Source organism: Xiphias gladius, chromosome 1 (assembly GCF_016859285.1).
Source record: "Xiphias gladius isolate SHS-SW01 ecotype Sanya breed wild chromosome 1, ASM1685928v1, whole genome shotgun sequence".
Lineage (NCBI taxonomy): Eukaryota > Metazoa > Chordata > Actinopteri > Istiophoriformes > Xiphiidae > Xiphias > Xiphias gladius.
In genome coordinates, this window is record NC_053400.1 from 10,256,881 (window position 1) to 10,277,411 (window position 20,531).

At 42.7% G+C, this 20,531-nt stretch overlaps 1 protein-coding gene across 13 annotated transcripts in view; it reads right to left on the reverse strand.

The window, feature by feature from the left end:
* The window catches only part of chd9 (chromodomain helicase DNA binding protein 9), a 68,739-nt gene that overhangs the window by 45,422 nt on the left and 2,786 nt on the right, over positions 1-20,531 (reverse strand). For 7 of the 13 annotated variants that reach the window (XM_040132667.1, XM_040132695.1, XM_040132719.1 and 4 more), the window contains exon 2: positions 17,076-18,791. The exons of 1 other annotated variant lie outside the window; for it this stretch is intronic. In XM_040132667.1, coding sequence (XP_039988601.1) covers positions 17,076-18,683 — 1,608 coding nt within the window. In that variant the 5' untranslated portion in view covers positions 18,684-18,791. Of the gene's footprint in view, positions 1-1,479; positions 1,663-12,898; positions 12,994-17,075; positions 18,792-19,019; positions 20,437-20,531 lie in introns of those variants that run through there. 5 more of the 13 variants (XM_040132687.1, XM_040132757.1, XM_040132767.1 and 2 more) reach the window with 5 other exon arrangements.

Genomic DNA, 20,531 nt, shown 5'->3' on the forward strand with positions numbered 1-20,531 from the left:
CATGATGCTCAAATTCAACTCTCAGCCTCCTATCTTACTCTACCAGTAGACCCTCAGCATGAGAAAGGTCAGCGTTTCCCCCAAAAATTTATTTAGATCCAGTGGAGAGAATCTGAAACTCTGAAACCCTGTGACACGAAAACTTTTCGATCTGAGTCCGATACAAGTTAAATTCTTTTAGGTAGAATAGGCTATTCAAAGGCAGGGTAAACACTGGCTCAATGTAGCAGGTTACAGTGAGCCTTGCAGACATAAATAATCCAGCTTGCCTGATACATGATAATATGTGAATAATAGATGGCGTGACTGCGGTTATGCCTACACAAGCGCCTTGTGGTGGGCCTTGAGCCCAGCGGAGAGGGAACCCATAAATGGATGACCTAATCTAAAAATGTGTTGCGTATGCCTACATGGCCCAGGCGCGGCCGGTTGCTTTTTTTCCACACTGCTAGCTAAATAAAGAGAATTAGCTTGAACCTTACCAACAAAGTGGGGGCAGGGAGTTGAATAATCAGCGATTCATTTGGAAGGAAGGGGAGAAAACACACACACACACACACACACACACACACACACACACACACACACACACACACACACACACACACACACACACACACACACACACACACACACAAGCTGCATTATGATTTTCACGTGTGCAATGCTGCTGAGACTATTAGGAAGAAATTTACTGGATCATGCTGGAATGTTCTCATTCAAGTTGATGTTAAAAAAAAAAAAAGAAGGGGGGAGGGGTTGAAAGTAATGCTTAAGAGCGGAAGAACATGAGGGTACATAAAAGAGGTAGCAAGAGGAAGAAGAAAAACCGGCATCTAATCAGAGAGACGGAGAGAGAGAGAGAGGGGCAGAAAAGATAAAATGCACCAAAAGTGAGAGCACTGCAGCTGTGTAATACATCTATAAATAACTGAAATTACAGCCTGCCAGCACTGCAGTGATTTCAATCTCTCTAGCAGCACGTAGTCCCATGAAAACGGTGGGGACCATTACAACCCATGAAAAGGTAGAGTAAGCTCCATTTGGGCCATCCAGCTTTCCCTCGCTCTCACCCCCTCATTTCCACATGTAGTGAGCTCTCTGGTGACTGACAGGCTCAACTCATGGAGGACACACACAAACACACACACGCACACGCACGCACACACACACACACACACGTCAGATACTGTACATAAACTACAGCGCAGCTTCACAGGAGGATGGGAGAGCGATGTATGGAATGAATAGACAGTGGATCGGTGTGGAAAAGATGACACCATAAATCTAGTGTGCCTTGTTAAGGTCTAGCACAGGAAAGCTAATAAGTACGGAGGGGAGGCAAAAAAAGCAGCAATGAGTTCAAGATGGCGGCAGTGCAGCATGAGCCAGTAGCAGAGGAGGTTGTTCAGTTCCTGCCGGCCCCTCCTCCTCCCCCTCGTCCCTCCTCCCTCCCAGCTCTCAGAGCAGCTCACTTACCCTTCCTCTTGGCCTCTTCACTGTAGACATGGTGTTTTTTTTTTTCCTTCCTCTTTCCTCCCCCTCTCCAACCGGCTAACAAAAGCCTTGCCCTTTCGCCGGGTTTTTTCCCTCTGTTGCTCGCTCACGCTTTCTCTTACTAACACACTCACTCTTTCCCTTTCAACAGTCGTTTTCTCTCACTCTTCCTTGAGCCGTGTGTCCCCCCCACCCCTCCCTCTCTCCTTGTTTGCCTCCCCTCCTCCTCCCCGGTCAGCTCTTCTCCTCAGGCAGTGAGAGCGCTGGAGCCGTTCGTCTCCTCCTCCCCCAGCGGGCAGGGCTCAAGAGGAGCGCATGGGAGCTCTCTCTCTCTCTCTCTCTCTCTCTCTCTCACCCTCGTTTGTCTCTTCACAGGGTGATGAGGGAGCAACGCTGTGGGCGGTAGAGGAGGTGCGTGGCAGTCCAGGAAGCTCTCATTCTGCTGTTGCGTGCTGCTTTGCTGTCGTCCGGCTTCACCCAAGTCTCCCTCACTCTATGTGTGTGTGTGTCAGAGTTGCCTTCCCCTGCCTCCTCTCTCCTCCCCTCTCATTGATTCCTCTTTCCGCCTGCCTTCCGTGTGCGCTCTCTATGACTTTCTGAGCCTTCTCCCTCTTATTTCTCGTTCTTTCTTGCTCTTTCCGCTTTGCCGTTTCCCTTTTTGCGCCTCTCCTCGTCTTCTTCACCAGCCAGGATAAGGTATGTTACTCCTTTTATTACACACAAAAAGGCTTTTTTGTTAGCTTGCTCGCTTGTTTGGCTGGTTGTTTTTTCCTCCTTTTTCCCACTTGTCTTTTTCCTCGTTCTCCCTCGCTGCCCTCCCCTCTCCCTGGCTGGGGCGTGTATGGCGATCTCGAGATTCTGGCAGGCAGAGCAGTGGAAAATGAAAGCACAAAGCAGCAAAATGCATCAGCATGAATATTAGAGATGTCGTTAAAACCCAGACTCGTTTTTCTCTCTCTCGCTCGCTTGCTCACTCACTCGCTCTCTCACTCTCTCTCTCTTTGTAAGGAAGTAGGCCAGCAGATGGTGCTAGCAGTTATTACATTAACTTTCACAACTTAACCCCCAAAGTACTGGATTTCTCCCACACCAAAGATTGTCTTCATGTACGTTACTGCCAGTGACGTACTGCTTTATTTATGGAACAGTGTCATCCAGGAGAGCTTTATGACCAAACGCATAAACAAAATCTCACAGGCTAAAAATGTATTCCTGATACAAACAGCAGAGTATACCAGACTTTCTACTCCCTAACCATACCAGACACATGCAGCCTTCACTACACTGAGTCTACGGAGGTGAATTCAAGCACTTGTGAGGTCAAGTCCTGGTCAACCTGCTATGACTTTTGGAAAACAAATTCCAAGAGGGGAAACTGGGATGTGTCCAACACATGCAGCTCTTCCTGTGCGCCAGAAGAGATCTTGGAGGAACGAGCTGGCCTTTCAGGGGACTCCTGTCAGCACGATACAAGGGCCATGTGCACTGGCTGGCACATGGTACCGGGAATTATGCAGAGACACAGCGCTGGCCTGAAGCCAGCTACAGTGCACAGCACTACTGGGTCAGGCCTGAGATACTGACAGATACCCCATCAGCTTTTCAATCTTTATTTACCGTGTAAAAATCAACTGAACAGGCGTCTTTCCCACCCAACACCCTGTCACTTTCCATGCAGCTGCGCACACACAGGTATTTGTGCGCTGCCCAATTCAACCAGGACTACATACCTATCCCTAGGAAGGGGGGGTTGTGCTTTTGCCAACATGTCTCAAAAGACTGGCACTGATGGCCGGACCTAACACATTTAACAAAGGAAATCCAGGAAAAAGCACTAAACAGTTATTTTACCACAGCGGTTGTGTTTATTTATGTATGACTATAATACATAGGTTTGATTAGGGACGGGTGATGATCACATCTTATTCAAAAGATTAACACCTTTTGTAACACAATATGACAATATGTTTCCTTACAAGTAAAGCTAACGACAGCTGTTTACTTGAAGAGATTACTAAATACAAGCCAACACACAGCAAGACATCACCTATGATTTTACACAATATCTTAAAAAGCAAAACAAAACTCTTAAAAAGCAAATTTCTCCAAGGGACGCTGTTACTGCGTAAATATCAAATGTTCTCTGTGTGCTTTTATGAAAAGAGCCTGACCTCCAGAAAGAACTTTGAGGTTTTGGGCCGTACATGTCCCATAAAATGTTATTTTGTATTGCTTATTTTTGTATAGCTTATATTGTAGCCAAAACCAAACTACACTACTTGTTGTGAGGTTATTCAAGTACGGTGTGAAACGTGGCTTAACATTGCACGTTGTACATATAATCTAAATAAACTTCTATGCAACTGACCAACTGGAATGGTGTGGACAGCCTTACTCAAAATGTGCATGTATGAGTGCACGTGTGTGTAAGGGGGAGTAATGAAATCAAAAGAAATGAGCACTGCCTCCACACAAGTATGACAGTGCCACTGGAAATTCTCTCACTTTATCTGTGGTTTGTGTAGTTTAACATTTTACAGCTTTATATCTCCTATTTAATAGAGATGACTGCCATGTGTGCATAACAATGACTATCCTTTCCAAGTGTGTTCAGCAGCAGGCATCGGATTCACCCCGACAGGCCTTGGAGTTTGGACTTTAAAGCAGACCACATGCTTAGTGGGAGCTGAGCAACAGCGTCCTCTCCAAGCTAAACAAATCCACTGTCAGATAATGCCCACCAGGGTACAACGGCCTGGGGGTGAGCCTGACGACACACGCAGAAAGTGCAATGGGTGTTAAAACTCATATTGGCAAAAGGCCCTTTTCAAATGAACAGTCTCAACGCAGTGTTTACTATCCAGTCGAAAACAGCCAAAATGAAAACAAAATGGTGTCCTTCATTACTTAATCTGCTGTAAGTGTAAATAATGTTTCAACCTCTTGCATTTGCAACAACACAGAATGGCCTTTTCACTGTTAGGGTGGAAAAATAAACTATGCTAAAGAAACATTAGGTAACAACTGTCATCTACAATCCAAATAAATCACTACAACAGTTAACAGACTATTTGATGGGTAAAAACAGGCAAGAGGTGACAGAAGTATAGAGGTCTGAATAACATCTTATATAAAACACAAAGACTTCGTTACCATACATGGCAGTTAGTAATAATAAAACATTTTTTTTCACTAGAAAGGTTCATTTGTGTGTGTTGAAAAGAGAGCAAAGAAAGAAAAAAGCAAAAGAGAGTAACAGTCAATAACATACACATGCTTCAACGGTCACATGGCATGGAGCCACAGCTCCTTGGCAACTAAACGGTTAATATGCAAACAAGCCTGGCAGCTCTGTATGAAGGGGAGTGGCTTCCTTTAAGGACAGATGAGGGAGGGGAGAGGAAGAGGAGGGGAGGGGAGTAGAGGAAGGGGAGGGGAGTAGCAGGGCTCGTGAAAAGAAGCAAGTGAAAAAAAATGTGTGTGTGTGTGCGCGCGCAGAGAGGTTGGGTGGCTGCAGAGGCACAGGTGTCTGTCTCTGAACACTCCATTACTTCCTCATCAAAGAGCCTGTATTAGTGCACCACTGCTCTCATTTCTTGCCTGTACCACCTTGAGAGTCTCCACTAGCTCACCATTAGGGAAATGAGAGCTGAGAGCTAGCAATGCACTGACTGAAAATGACAAGATTGCTAACACCCACTGGTGCTTCAGAGTCTACAGCAAGCTGTTTCTCTCATACGGAGACGAAATCCATAGCTAAGTGGAATCTAATGTCACCCAGTGTTAATGGCAACAATATCCATGGTGCACTGACCGACAACAATAAAGGTTGTTTTTTTTTTTTTAATCTTGTATTATCATATGCTGCTGTAGACGATGCACAGGTCTGGTTATTGGTTATCTAAGCTCTAAATCTCTTAAAACACTTAAAGGGAGTAAAACCATACTTGGTGTAGCTAATGCTGCTTGCATAGGTGGTTAACCTTAAGGAACCTTTTCTAATATTACCTTGTCAATGTCAAAAATAACTTATATAGGTAACCAGAAGGTGGAGTAGTGTCTTCAGTTTGCTTATTATATTGATCAGAGGCCAATAATCTCAAACGATTTCATTTAACAATGATACAAAAGGAATACATGAGAATTCATATCCTCATAATTGATTATCAAAATTTTAACAAATTTTCTGTCATTTAACTAATCAATGAATTGATCAAGATCTCCTACAGTTACTCAGTTTCTGCTGAAGCATCAGTAGTAGCAAAATAAAAACAGTCCTTGTGGTACAATAAAACAGCATCATTGGATTCTATCATTTAAAATTAGTGGATATCCATCAGAGAACAAACGGTTCTTTCCTCACAAGTTCAAAATTGATTTTCCTTGATTTGACATCCAACACTTGAGACTCGGCTGCAACCAAATGTAGCACTCACAAATTAAAAGCTGATTAGCGAACTCATTTTTCTCATCTATAAGACCGTGCATGAATGCTGCATTCTGGGAGCAATTTTGAGCAATCTTAAAGACAAAATGTGGTTCCATACAGACTCCTGAAAGGTGGAAATACTAAACACAAAAATACAATATATGTATATATTGTCTGGATGTTGTCAGATATATTTGGGTGAGTCCCCAAAAAAATCTGCATATGGGAAACACTAAAACATTTGTGATCAAGAGGTAAGTGATCAAGTTTGAGTTAGTCAACATGAGAAGCTGTACTCTTCGACAACTCTACCACACAACAACATAGCTGACATGAAAAAACAATACTTGATAAACAAAGTCTCATCGTTTCCACCTCCAGCCTTGGCTGAACCTTTGCCTCACTTTTCACACTTCTTTGTTTTTCAAGGATCACTGAAAATAGGCTTGGCCTGTAGTGTTTCTAACAGAAATAAAATCATCACAGATGCCTCATCAACTATCACCAAATCTCATACCTATGGCTTAATTAATGAAACATAGATCACACTGTTAAGTTTAGGTGCGCAAAAAAGAAAGAAAAAGAAAAAAAATGATTAGGCTCTACTAATTAGGCATACGGCTACATGCCAGTTTTTAGCCACACTGGAGTGTGAGGCAGCAGCAGGGTTGATAAATGAAAGGAGACATGATGCACAGCATTGCTTCCTCAACCAATTAAATACAGCACCATGCATTAATGATCCGCTATTCGGGGCCAAAAGTAACAGTAACTGTGCTGAGCATGGTGCCCTCTAGAGGAGCTGCTCCAAGCCCAACAGAGCATTACTACTACAGTGTGGCCTGCTCCACTGTGACCAAACAGCCTGCTATCTGGCCCAGCCTACTGAGCCAGATAGCAGAACTGTGCAGGGAGAAACAGGATAGCACAAGCTCAAAGTACGAAAATTGTGCCCTTCAGTTGCAATGGCCTTGTAAGAAAACAACTAATTTATGTTTTTATCCTTTCTTTTCATGTATTTATCATGGTCAGTTTCCTGAGGATGAGTATTGTCTTTTTTTAAGCAATGTCTGGATATAAAATACAACAGCAAAACCTTTGCAACTGGGTGCTGCCCGCCATCCTCTATTGTTGACCACTTACAGGCAAGGAGGGATTTACTTGACTGCTTTCACGCTCAAAAGTGCCTAGCCAGCAGTTTGCTCAAAATGTAAAAATACGTAGTAAGTTTATTTAAGTTTGATAACTGTATTGGCCCCAGACGATACAACACTCTGCATGTCTGCCCATGCATCTGAGATATTTATAGTTAACACACACATAAAGCTCAAAAAGGACCATGATCACAAGACAGATAAATAGAAAACAAAAACACATGCAAACACTCTGTTTCTTCCTCTTCTTCCTCTCACTCACAAATTTACTCTCTAACACACACACACACACGCACAATAATCTTTACACCGGGTTAATTCTGAGCCAGTACAGCAATTAGTGCACTGGATACAATTAACTCACTGGTCCAGCTACAGCAGGGACGTGCCTCGCTACTGTAGCCCTGCTGCTCTCCCAAACAACTCCCCTCCAACGGGCTTTAACAAAGACACCCTATTAGCTCGCTATTATGCAGTCAGCTAATTGACTCACTTATTTAATCAGGTTCAGCACAGACAGCCATTCCTACTGCTGATAAGAAGATTTTTGAGTGCAGACAGATCTGTGTGAAGTGTTACAGGAACAGCATGTTGGACCTAGTCCTAATCTGGTTTGGACAGAACCGAACACTAGGGGGTGACTGTGAGGACAGAGAGCAGGAACGCAAAGTAAAGAGAAAAGGGGCGTGTCGTCAATTTCAGATGAGGTGGCTACCATATCTGAATCAGTTTACTAAAATACCAGAACATTTTTCTAAATTGCACTGATGAGACAGCAGAAAAATACAAAAGGGAAGTTAACAGAGTATGAACAACTCACATTAATGTGACAAGCATTGATATAAATATTGACCAGCATTTGGGGCTGTATCATGGTTAGGCTCAGCCAATTATAGTACAAAGCCTGTAGAGGTAACATGTTATTCAACAGGTTTCTGAGATTTCTAGATGATGAAAACTTGTTTTCAACACCTGCGAAGCAGTATGTCCAGTGAGTTACTTTTTGGAATCGTTTCCTCTCCTCAAACGGTTACTCAGTGAACAAACAGAAGCAGTGTCTCTGCTGATTATTACTGACCATTTCAATTGCCAAAACTGTACGTGTTGCCCCTCAGTAGTCTCTGAAATCACTTAACTCCATTTCAATAAAATTGTTTTTTACAAAAATATCAGCTATGTGGATGGCAGCCTTCCAAAACTTACAATTACTAAAGTAGGGGTAGGCCTTTCAAATCTCATTTTGTTGGAGGGTTTATACTGAATTAAGACCACACAGATAGCAACACCTTGTAGGCTGACCTCTGTTTTGTTTCTTGGTTTAGTTTGGCTTTCACATGGTGCTCCTTTTCCCAAAGAACAGCTGGTTTGAGAGTTGTGCAGAATACAGAGTATAACCTAAGCCTGGCTCTCTGTCAATCAGAGAAACTAAAAGACATGCACATGCCAGTATCCAATAGGATGGGTGCTGGATCAAAAGACATCTAGCAGTAGTTGAAAACAGATAGTATACAGGATTGTGGGTATTTCAGATAACAACTCTGTATTTATCTGATGTCTGAGGAAGAGCCTTGTGCTTGAAACGTCACAACAGTAGATAAAATCCTTTAACAGGAGCTATTTCATGGGCGGATCTATCTGTGTCATTGAGGCCAAATAGCTGAGAAGAGAAGGCAGTGATTCTAACTAGGGCATCTGCCCTTCTTGCATCTTTAAGTGTCAGCTCAGAGGGCAGTCGCTCAGCATGATTTGACATGATATTTTAAGGGCTAGGCCAGTGTGCATGCACTAGCGAGCATGAGCCAAAGTGAAAGCAAGAGGCCATCCGTCCACAGAGGGACACCCTTCACAATTAATAGCTGACTCCCAGATTCTACATACCAGCGGTGCCATTGTTGACCCTTTCCTATTCAAACACATTTCACTACTCTAAAAGCAGGTTTTCCCTTTAGGTTAAATCAAATATTATCCAACTTTTTTCCCTTTTGTTTTATAAACTATTTCCTGGTTCCTAGGTCTCAGCAATTACCCTGATGAGCACATTGTCATCATAACTAATAGAAATGAGGGTCAAACCTACAGAAATAAGATCCAAGTTGTAATAAACTGGAGTTATTCTTTAAACTACATATGAGGTCTCCTCAACCAGAGATCTTTACTAATCAAAAGATAACTTAGTCAACGGTATTTTTTGTTCCTTTGAAATGAGACTCCAGTAACTTGTACTTGAAAGTAGCACAGGTGGCTTCCAAAGAAGTGGCAGTGTTGCAGGTGCTGTATGATTCATCTACCCCAGAGAAATGAAATGCTTTTTGCATATTGAACTGCATAAGGTTTTCATGTATTTTACATGATGTGTCACAAACAAAATTTTGAAGCTTCTTTTTTTTGAAGCCTCACTGCAGGTCAGACACCAGGCAGTGAGTGAAGCTTAACTGTGCAAAACAAGCAAGCCGGATGATGCCCATTCATTAATGCACACATTGGCGCAAACTGGAGAGTGGAGCTGAGAGGAGGTCCCTTAGGATGTGAAAGAGAGAGGGCTATACAGAGACATAGAGGGAGGGAAGGATGAGGTGGAGGGGAATTCAGCAAGGGGCTTACTGCCAGACCTTTACAACTCCTTCATTATTGAAGCGGTGCAAAGGGAGAGCAGGGCCAATGCCTGTGTAAAGAGGAACACACACAGAGGCAGCTACGTACATCCGCACACAAGTAAGACAGCGTGGGTGTGTAGTCGACCTGCAGCCTTCAGGAATTGATGAAGTAGGGATTTTTTTTTGCCCTGCTCTGATTTCTACCTCCTGCTCAGTTCGGGGCAGGTGTCTGTGGAGTCAATCTCTGCTGGAATGGTAGAGGCCAGGCACACAGACTGTCTTCCACCACCAAAAAAAAAAAAAAAAAGAGATTTAACAGGATCATCTCTATACAATTTATATGAAGAAAATGTTAGCTAGAAATTTGGGTTAGAAGACTGGTGTTAGGAATGTGTTGTCTGTTTAGCCACAATAATAGAAATTTAGCTTGAAAGAGAGAAGTAGGTAACAAGATTATGATCATATACATGCATAAAACCCACAAAGGCTGATTGGTGTGACTCTGAATCAAAGTTGCATCGATGAAAAAGAAAAAATAATGCATGCTTTACCATTTTATTTATTGAATTTCTTCTCATTTATAAAATTGACAAAACAACCCATTTTGGGCTTTGATTGCCCCCTGTGCCACGAGTCAGATTATTATGATAAATTGGTGTCAGAGTTTGATTATTTTGATGACATAAGCAGAGACAGACACTACAGTCTCGATTAGTTTGAGACTGTTAGAGAGAATCGGTCAGATGTAGGCTGGATGCTTCAGTTGCTGCGTTTCATCCAATTCTGGCCATAAACATTCATAAGTGAATAGTAGAGCCAATCATCATGACAATCAGGGTGACTGCTTGGCTGTGAGACTGAGCAGACAAAGAACAGCAAGTGATGACAAAGAAACATCTTGATGAAAAATTAAGAAAAGTTAATGTCGCTCATAAAAGAAACTGTACTTAAAAGCTTGACCAGAAAAAAAAAAGTTATTTCTATCAATAAATGGAATAAGTCAATGGATGAAGATTTAAAAAAAAAAAAAATCTCTCTCTCTCTCTCACAGTGTGTATTAAACCCAAATTATACCTGGCACTGTAAAAACTTGTCTTAATTTTTTTAAACTGACAATTTTTCTCCTTACTTAACCTCAGTTCTCCAGGAAATAACCGTTTTGGTCATTAACATATAATGTTGATGGCTGATTGCAGGACAAGGAAGAGAGAACTGCCGGTAGGCTTGAGGAGAGTAAAATTAAAAATAAAAATAAAACACAGTGCCGGCATTGGTTTAAAGTTATATTTTAGTCTACTTTCATATCACTTAAAACTTTGCTACTTCACCACTGCAGCATAAATACAATAATACAGAACACATTTTCAGTAGAAAAAGTTGGCTAAAATACAACCATGTGGTCAGCTGCCTTTTTGGAGACACCATTAAATTCCCCAGTCATTTTATTTCAGGATTTTACCTTCTAAAAAAAAGGTATTAGGGGTGTGCATATATACCTGTTTGAAGATTCAATATTATTCAAAACAAAAAACAATATAGACAAATTCATGTTGTTTTTTTAAATGAGACCCAGACTTTGATTCAAAATTGATTTGATTCAGTTAAGATTAAATTTAAATTAGATTCAGATTTGATACAGTAAAATCTAATACTTTCAGTTGTGCATTAATTAATACTTAATACTTAATACTTAATTCAATACTTAATTACCATCTTAGAATCTTGTATCAGTTTCCTGATAAGATGTGATTGACTTGTACACCCTTTTAAGTTCTACTTTTTATTTTGGTAAAAATTTGGTTCAAAAATAAAATGCATGTATTACATTAAAAATGTGCAGGCTTTCAATCTAGAAAACCCCTATCTATACTTCCATACTAAGACTACAGTGGGAGTTAATCGTTAAATAAAATTGCTATCTCAAACAATCATCCAAATCTTTAATTTTAAGGAATAATTTGCCACACAGCAAAGTGGTGGCACTTTGAACTACAGATATGTTTGCATGATAAAAAGCTCAATCGAGGTAACCAGTACTGCACTGGTTTTGGTACAGGTGGTGGTGTGTAGTAACACTACATTTGAATGCCCTAAACCAAGGAAACCTGCACATTAACAGGAATACCAAGATGGGTAGAACATGGAAAATAGATGAAAGAAATGAATAGAACTACTTTTGATGCAATGAGTAAACAAAGATATCCTTAAAGACCATCCCAATAATGTTGTCAACAATGAACACGTATTTTTGAATCTCGACAACCAATATTATTTTTTCTTCCTTGTTTATTTCAAGTCACCTTTCTGGGAGCCTGTATGACAGTACCATAGCTTGTCTCACTACAAAATCAGTGATGCTAGATTAATGACATTCCAGTTTTGACAGTGAACATTCTTCTTCAAAAAGTAAACAGTGAATTGAGTGAGACAATTACCCTGTAAACAGAAATTGTATGTTTTAAAAATACGTGCATAACACAAAATACACAAGTCCCTCCTTACAACACTGGAGTCCATGGCAACTAGCTGATGACTTCCTAATGACACAAACCTGTTTGCTGAACTTACAAATCAGTAACCAGTCGGCAAACTGTTGTATCTGTGGACAGTGTGACTGACATTAAGTTCTGTCAAAGTCAAACTGTGGTACAGACAACCATGTATCAACTGGAACAGAAGGACAGACTTCACGGAGTCCCACTAGCCTTACTCTAGCTAGCTTTATTCGAGCTTTACTTGATATTAAGCTGTTTTATTCCATGATTTTCACAGACGGACAGTTCTTTCCTCCTACCACAAGACAACAACCACTGTGTCAGTTGTAAACACAAGGGCAAAGAGGTCATTACCCCTGTCATGCCTTTTCTAATTACCTCTGTTGAACCCTACACTAAGGCTAATTTACAAATGGTTTTCATGCAGTCAACCTCAAACTCAAATCTTTTTATTCCCAGAGACACTGCGGTAGTCTAACCTCCAAGCTTTCCCCTCTGCCAGTCAAAGGTTAACACAAGTTCAAGGAGGTTGCCTCACGTCACAACCAAAAAGCCGCACATTCCAATCACAAACACATAAAAAAAAAAAAAACAAAACCCTCCACATCTGACCACTGAGCAAACACTCACCCACCCATCACCCCTGAATAATATTCAAAGCCATTTAATCCCTGGAGAAGGAGGCTAGAGAGAGAAGGAAAGAAAGAAAAGTAGAATAAAAGGGCATACTTTAAATTCAGACCTACTGTGCAGTTTGGGCTGGCAGCGTTCCCACATGCTCCTGACACAGTTAATCCAAGTACAACTCCCTCCTCCCTCTCCTCTCCCAGCTCCTCCTCTCCTGAGCCCTCCCTTTCCGCCCACAGCAAAGACCGCCTGACTTCCTGTTTACCTCTGACCCCTAGTTATCCTCCACCCCCGCCCTTATCTGGCAGGCCTCCAAAACAGACAGGCCATTGAGGCCGGATGCAAACACACACAACACTTGACAGAGCAAGCAAGAGAGGGAGAAGGAGAGAGAGAGGGAGAAGGAGGGAGGGAGGTGGGGGGGTGGTGTTGGGGGGAGGTAATCAGGGAAAGTGTGTGAATGAGACAGCCTATCACCATGTGACCACAGAAGCAGCAGGTTTCCCAGGGGTGTGTGGATGTGCCGGTGTGTGTGTGTGTGTGTGTGTGTGTGTGTGAAGCATGTGGGTGGAGGGGTGAGTGCTGGGGTGATGCATGGTGTCAAGTTTCATGGCTGATTATGGCATTGCCTGCCCAGTCTGGTCGGCTGGTTGGCTAGGAGTTATATAAACTTCACAGAGGTCAGGAAGCAACAAAGCTAGCATGTCACACACATGCAGCAACCCTGCTTGTAAGCTCACACATACCCTAAGTTGCATGCTGGTGACACAGCTCTGGGGCCATGGCAGGGTAGAGAGGGGTGAGCAGCGATACCCAGTCCGATAATAAATCTAAACCAGTGATGCAGACAGGCGGGGAGGAGGCACCTGGTCAGTGTCACTGCCAGGGGGCCTGTAGTGGCTACAGCAGCCCAGGCCATCAGTATCTATCAGTCTCCACTTCCATCTCTGTTTCTATTCTGTTCAGCAAGAAAGCCCTTTGCACCCTTATATTTGAAACCTTTGGTCCAATGAAAATTACAAAACAGCAGAGTGTATGGACATGGGAAAAAAAATTATAAATAAAATTAAAAAAAAAAAAAAATTTCACAAAGCCAATCACCAAGTATACAAGTGTCATGACTATGAAATAAGGGCTACAGATCTACCGGAATAGATTAAAATGCAGTGAAGCTGATATGACATCACATAGGAAACACCTGATTCCACAAGAAAGAGAGGCTAAACGGCAACTTAGAAAAACTGAGAATTGTTGGTTTTTCAGGGTCTGACTGTTTTACATTTATTCATCTGCAGAATTAAAACACTAATAGACTTAAAATAAACCAATCTTGTTTCAAAAAAATTGTAAGAGGTAGTAAAAAAATTTAACTCTAGACCAGCTACGTACATATACACAAATATTTTAGAGTAACTAGCTTTCGCAGTCCATTTAAACTTGTTCTCTGATTTCTTGATTTCTCCAGGTAACCTGGTTTTGTGTGTGTACAGAAAGTTGATGGAGCATACCAGTTTTGAATTGAAGATGGCTTCTTTGGTGCTAAAGGGTGGGACTGAAATCAGGGCGGCAAACATCCTCTTTCAGTTTGAGTACACTGGGAAGGGGTGTTTTGAATGTGTTTTTGTTGCCCCACAAATCTCTAAAACCAGTTTCCTTTTTGCCTTTGGGGCATAGTTTAATTTGTACCCATATATAGGTCTATCAAGTCAAAGTTCAGACACATTAAGATCAAGAATACAAAATAAGGAAAACACAAATCTCCCATTGAAAATAAACTGGATGTTCAAGAGGTGAGATCTGTGAAAAATTGCACGTCCAAAAATTAGGACAATAAACAAGGTCTAACAATTTTTAAGACTACTATGCTGTGCAACATTTGCCAGTGTATCCTAAAACGGCTATGGTGGACGATGTGAAAAAAAATGTAACACTATAGTATGATCAAGTATATTTCCTGGAAATCCAATTTAGAAACTATTTACTACATAGATTAAATGACCAGATGGAAATATCTGTTTTTGGTTAATCGATATCTTAGATTCATTCTGTCTGCCACTTTAACATTTCAAAGACGTCAATCGAGTTCCTGAGTAGTCACAGCATAACAACTGACTGCTGACTCACGTGAGTACACGTAAGCATTACAGAGTGGCATACAGCTCAGAAGGGTCTCACTGGAGTGCTTGATGCCTGTAAGCTTAAACTACCTCCTCAGAGAAATCCCCTAGCAGTCCATAAGTGCTGCTGAAATGATTCATGGGACAGGCTAGAGTTCTATAAGCATCTGTTCATTTGAATTTAGATCCATTGCAACAGGGCCCAAGACATTTTTACTAAATTCAACCTCTGAATAAAGCAACCTGGGACAACTATTCAATCTTGAACCCACGGTACTCATCACAGCTGCAGCTGACCATTACAACCATTGGAAATCCTAATTAGCCACATTCACTGCGGGGGAGTGAAGAGTGGGCAGCTATCCCCTGATGCCTTGCCTGTTCAGCAAACACACTATCAGCAGGCTCTTCACACATCAGTGCACATGAATAGCACAGTCAGCCTGTAAGCATCAACACAGGGCTGGATGTTGACACAGACAGGCTCGTTCATATGGCTGCGGTTCACGGCCCAATTCAATCAAGGACCTTTGCAGATGGGCAAATAGCCTGTGTAGATGAGCTCTGGTTTAGGCAGACCACCACCACCAGTTTTGTTGTCGCCTGCTGCCAGTTCCAGGACAGATGAGGTGTACTCAACACACAGGTTGTGTTTCCGTTCATGGGCATCGTTTTGGTTTCAAAAGTGGGGGACATATTGGGTCTGCTGCCAGTAAGAGAAAACCACTCAAAGAGACTTAAATTAGTCACTCTAACTGTTACTGTAAAATTGTCAGTCATGTCTTTGCCAAACTAAGGTAGATAGTTACAGAAAAGGTGGGGTTGGTAAAATAATATCAAACAACAGTTCTGTGTTGTCAGTGGCAATGAGAAGGACTCGGTTTTGTCAGTAATGGGCCATGAAAAACACAAGTGGTTTTATGACAAAAATGTGTGAATTATTGACATATGCATGCGTCTAGTTTGAGATCATCTGTTTCTTAATTGTTGGTAAAACATACTGTACATTGCTTTCGTAATAACGTTGCTGAAATCTAACACAAATGTTATCAAAAAGGAACACATGGATGTGTTGAAATTCATGTCCTTCTGAAGTGTGCAGACCTTGATAAAACGTCTCCTGCCTTTGCTGCTGGTCATGTGTCACTCGTGGGCCAGGAGGCTGTGTGAATGCTGCTAAGTTACTAGCCAACTGAGGTCCAGGAACCGCCTGAAGCCTGTTACAGCCAGCTAATGCATTCTCCCAACCTCCCCCTCTGCTTCTTTTCTCTCTCTCTCATGCTCTTCCTCTCTGTCTCTTTCCCTCCCTTCATTTCCTAAGCACTCCTTTTTCCATGAACTACTGCTCCCTCCATCTCCCAAACCCCCTCCCCCTCCCTCAAGTGCTAACCACTCTCCTTCACCACGCTCTTTTCCTCCCGCCCGCTCTCTCACACGTGCACATGCACTCTTACACGCTCAGACACACAGAAACTGTGGCAGCTACCACAACAGCATGCAACCTCCCCCACACTCCAGCGAGGCAGTGTGCAAGTGCCTCTGGCTTGCCCTGACCCACATCTTGATATAGCCCTAAGTATGCTTACAGCTAAGTCCTGAAGACACTCCTGCCACTCTTAGCCTAATCAGGTCTGACCTGCTGTCGTCGACTGAGCAGGCCAGGCTGGACAGACCATTATCATTTTCGGAGGGCTTTCAGATGGCTCTAGGTACTGCCTCTCCACCTTCCCCCACTGCACCACCGATTGCAGGTTCCCTACTAGACAAGCACATGTTCTATCTGGGATAGTTAGTTAAACATTACATGAGTGACTGGATTCTGTGCCATGAAATACTGGGAAAAACACATAAATCATTTTAATGTCAGCAAAGAAATGTCAGTAAAGCAAACACTAAGCAGTTATAAACATCTAATTTCTTCAATTAATGTCATCTTATTAACCTTCACTCCCCACACTTCTCATCAGCAATCTAAACTGAGAAGAAATACGGGTTAAGAACAGCATGCACAGGCTGGATTCATATAAATTAGAGTAAGAATATTAGATTGAGGGGTTGCTCTGCTACAGTATGGCTAAAATATCCGGCATTGCATGTGCAATGCTTTATATTTTTTAAGAACCAAAAAATGAAACAAATACTTGTTTATAACATTGTATTACCTTCTCTTCTTTGTACTCAACAGGCGGTGGTTTCCTGTGCTCATGTCCCCTTTCCAGGCTAGAATCGGCCCAGGAACAGCTGGATTCATCCTGTTGGCTGAGAGCAGCCTCGAGCTGGGGCAGTAGGTCAGGCAAGAGGTCAGGAGACTCCAGTCCCTCCAAGTCTCCATCCTGAGCCTCTGATGTCAGGAGACTATCTTCCAAAGCCTGGTATCCATTAGTGTTGATGGCCCCGCAGCTCTGAGACTGCTCAGAGGGCATCTGGCTGGTCATGCTGGGGTAGCAGCTCATAGATTCACCAAACATCTCAGATGACCTGCAGTTTCCCTGGGTTTCTCCAGAACAACGTAGGGCCCGGAAAGGACATTCTTCTGCCTGGCTAACTGGGATCCTGGTGTGCTGCAGACTCATAACCCCTGTGGATGGAAACTGACAAACTGGCCCTGAGAGCTCAGGCACTGTGGAAGTGAGGGGAGCAGTGGTGGTGGTGGTGGGCCCAGACACTGAGGATGAGGACAAAGACTGCTGATCGATACTGGGTATTTCTGGCTCTCCAGGGTAAGCGGGGTACTGAGGTGGTTGGTAAGCAGTGGTAGAACTGACTGAGCATGTGGGCAGGGAGTGAACCATAGATGATGAATGCATGGGGAAGGGCAGGTTCGGGTCTTCCGGCCCGGGCCCAGAGAAGGCTTGGCCTCCCCTGGTCAACTGGTAGCTACTATGCTGCTGCTGCTGCTGCTGATGTTGCTGTAAGCAAGTTCCACTCAGAGAAGCATTCTGATTATCCAAATAGGACTTACTTGGCAGAGCCCTTGATTGGAACCTTGGTGCTCCTACGGTTAGTTGGTGCTGAACACGTTGCTGACTATGGTGAACTTGCTGTTGGCTCTGAGACTGACTTCCCTGGTGAAAGGAGAAATTGTGATGCTGCTGTTGCTGCAGGGACATAGTCTGCGTGTTAATTTGTTGGTGCTGGCACTGGTTTAACAGCTGTTGCTGATGACTTTGCTGTTGTTGCAGCTGCTGTTGCCGCATTCTGTGCTGTTGCTCCTGTTGATGATGACAGGGGTGCTGTTGCTGCTGTTGTATTTGTTGTTGTCTGACATGAAGTTGCTGGTTGTGCAGTTGCTGCTGCTGATGACAAAGCTGTTGTTGCTGATGTTGCTGCTGTTGAGACATGGGCTGGTACATATTCCCATTCTGGTCTTGGTTGCCCCACATTGGACTACTACTGTTACAGAACAGCCCATTAGATTGAGGTACTTGGCCCATGGCGGTGTTGTGGTACTGGCCATGTTGTTCTGGCATCATGCCACCCCCTCCACCACCTGTGCACCCAGGACCAGAGAATGCCTGCCCTGTAGGATTCTGAGCCTTAATGCCAATGTAGTGACCCATTTGCTGACTATAAGTGGGCATGAGTTGTTGGGTAGAAACTGGTGGCATTATGTCTTGGTGCTTCCCTGGGCCTAGAGGCTCCACTTGGAGGGGCTCAAAGTCGGCACTGAGGTTTAGCTCATCCACAAGTGATGGTGCAGAGGGAAACCCATCCTCATCCAGACCTTCCAAACCACCAACAAAGAGGCTGGGATCATCAAAGAAGTCCATTGCAGAGCCCAGAAGGTGACTGGAACCTTGGGAACACCACTGGATCCAAGCTGGTCCCACTGAGCCTAACTTACTATAATGCTACAGCATGTCCATTACATTGTGTCCCTGTCCAAAAACAAAGGACAAATATATATTAAAATACAGAATTAATATCAGAAGATGAAGACTACATAATATATGGTCTAGATGAGGATCAGATCACAGTTTGCAAGTACACTTCAAGCAAAACAATAAAATAATCTAGTAGAAACTCCACCATAGAAAACACACAAATGAGTCATTTTCAGTCTGTGATGATATGACAGTTTATCTAGTACTGTTGCTCCAACATACCTATTTTTATCATCCGTTTATTCATCTGTGAGACGTACTTGTAGGTTAGTAGAATTACATTAATTCCCATCCAGTTTCAAAAAAAAAACTATCATAAGGCAGGTAATGGCTGGTCAACAGGGTCTGGGAGAAATTTGGTACCATCAATTATCTATCAGTACTGCCTTTCAAGTGTGTAGCACAGCAGCTGGTGCAAACCAACAGCCAGCCACCAGCAGGTGCCTTTTCCTGTACCACCTCCCCTTTAACACACATACACACAAACACACCTCAACCCCCTACCCTGACAACCAATGAAGCTGCTTGCCTTGCTGCTGCAGAATGTGTGGAAGGTGCAGACAGCTGATAGAATTTCAACAGCTAGAGAGAGAAGCAGATGAGGCCCTTTCATTGTGTGCGCAGTGCGTGTGTGTGTAGTGTGTGTGTGTGCGCAGTGTGTGTTCTGCAACCACAGACCAGCGGAAGATGACAGAAGCTTACCCAGGTCAGTCATTATATGCTGACTAGCTATGCACACAGGCACACAAAAGCACAAATATTTCTCCAGTATCGTAGTTTAACTTGTAGGGATACGTAATTTGTTTTCACTGACTAATATACAGCTCAATTGACCATCAGGCTGATGCATGGTTTAAAGTATAGAAAAGTGTTATTTTTTTATATAGCATTCTCCTAAATACACTACGTGTTGCTTGTGGTGTTTCTATCCAAAACTACATCAGCCTAAACTACAGAATGTGTAATTTTGATTCACAGGCCAAATAAATCACTAATAACGACTAACACTGAAAGCAAGTAATGAGTACATAAATAGACACAGAATATATTTCATGTCTTGTGGCCAATTCATACAAGTGTCTAAACATCCTGAAATTCCAACAACATTATTTTCATCATATTGTCAAGATTCTCATATTTGACAAACAGCAACATGCCTGAGCTTTTTACACTAAAATGTGATTCATGGGGAAGGGCAGGTTACCGTGACTATGTAATTGTAATTCCCAACATTTCAACATTTAGGTTACATTACCAGTTACATTAACATTTGTTAATGTAACTGGTAAATTTACCCAGGTGGCCTGCTTGGCCCATACCAACCAATACACCAACATTAACTATCTGTATCACTATTGGTATCAACATTGTTTTCATTTCCCCTTCATTTATTATTGATACTTGTTTAACTTTTTGGGGTTGTGGGGGGCTGGAGCCTATCCCAGCTGACATGGGGTGAGGGGCAGGGTACACCCTGGACACAGGATTCCAGTCAATCGCCAGGCTGATGCATAACAGACAACATTCACGCTCACATTGATAACTACGAGCAATTCTAGTTACCTGCGTGTGTTTGTACTGCGAAAGGCGACTAAAGCACCTGGAGAAAATCTACACAGCCAAAGGGAGAACATTCAAACTCAGGAGGTTAGAACCCAGAACATTCTCCTAACCACTGAATCAGTATGTTGTCCTGTTTTCATACCCGTTATACTTTGGCTGATTCGCAGCTTG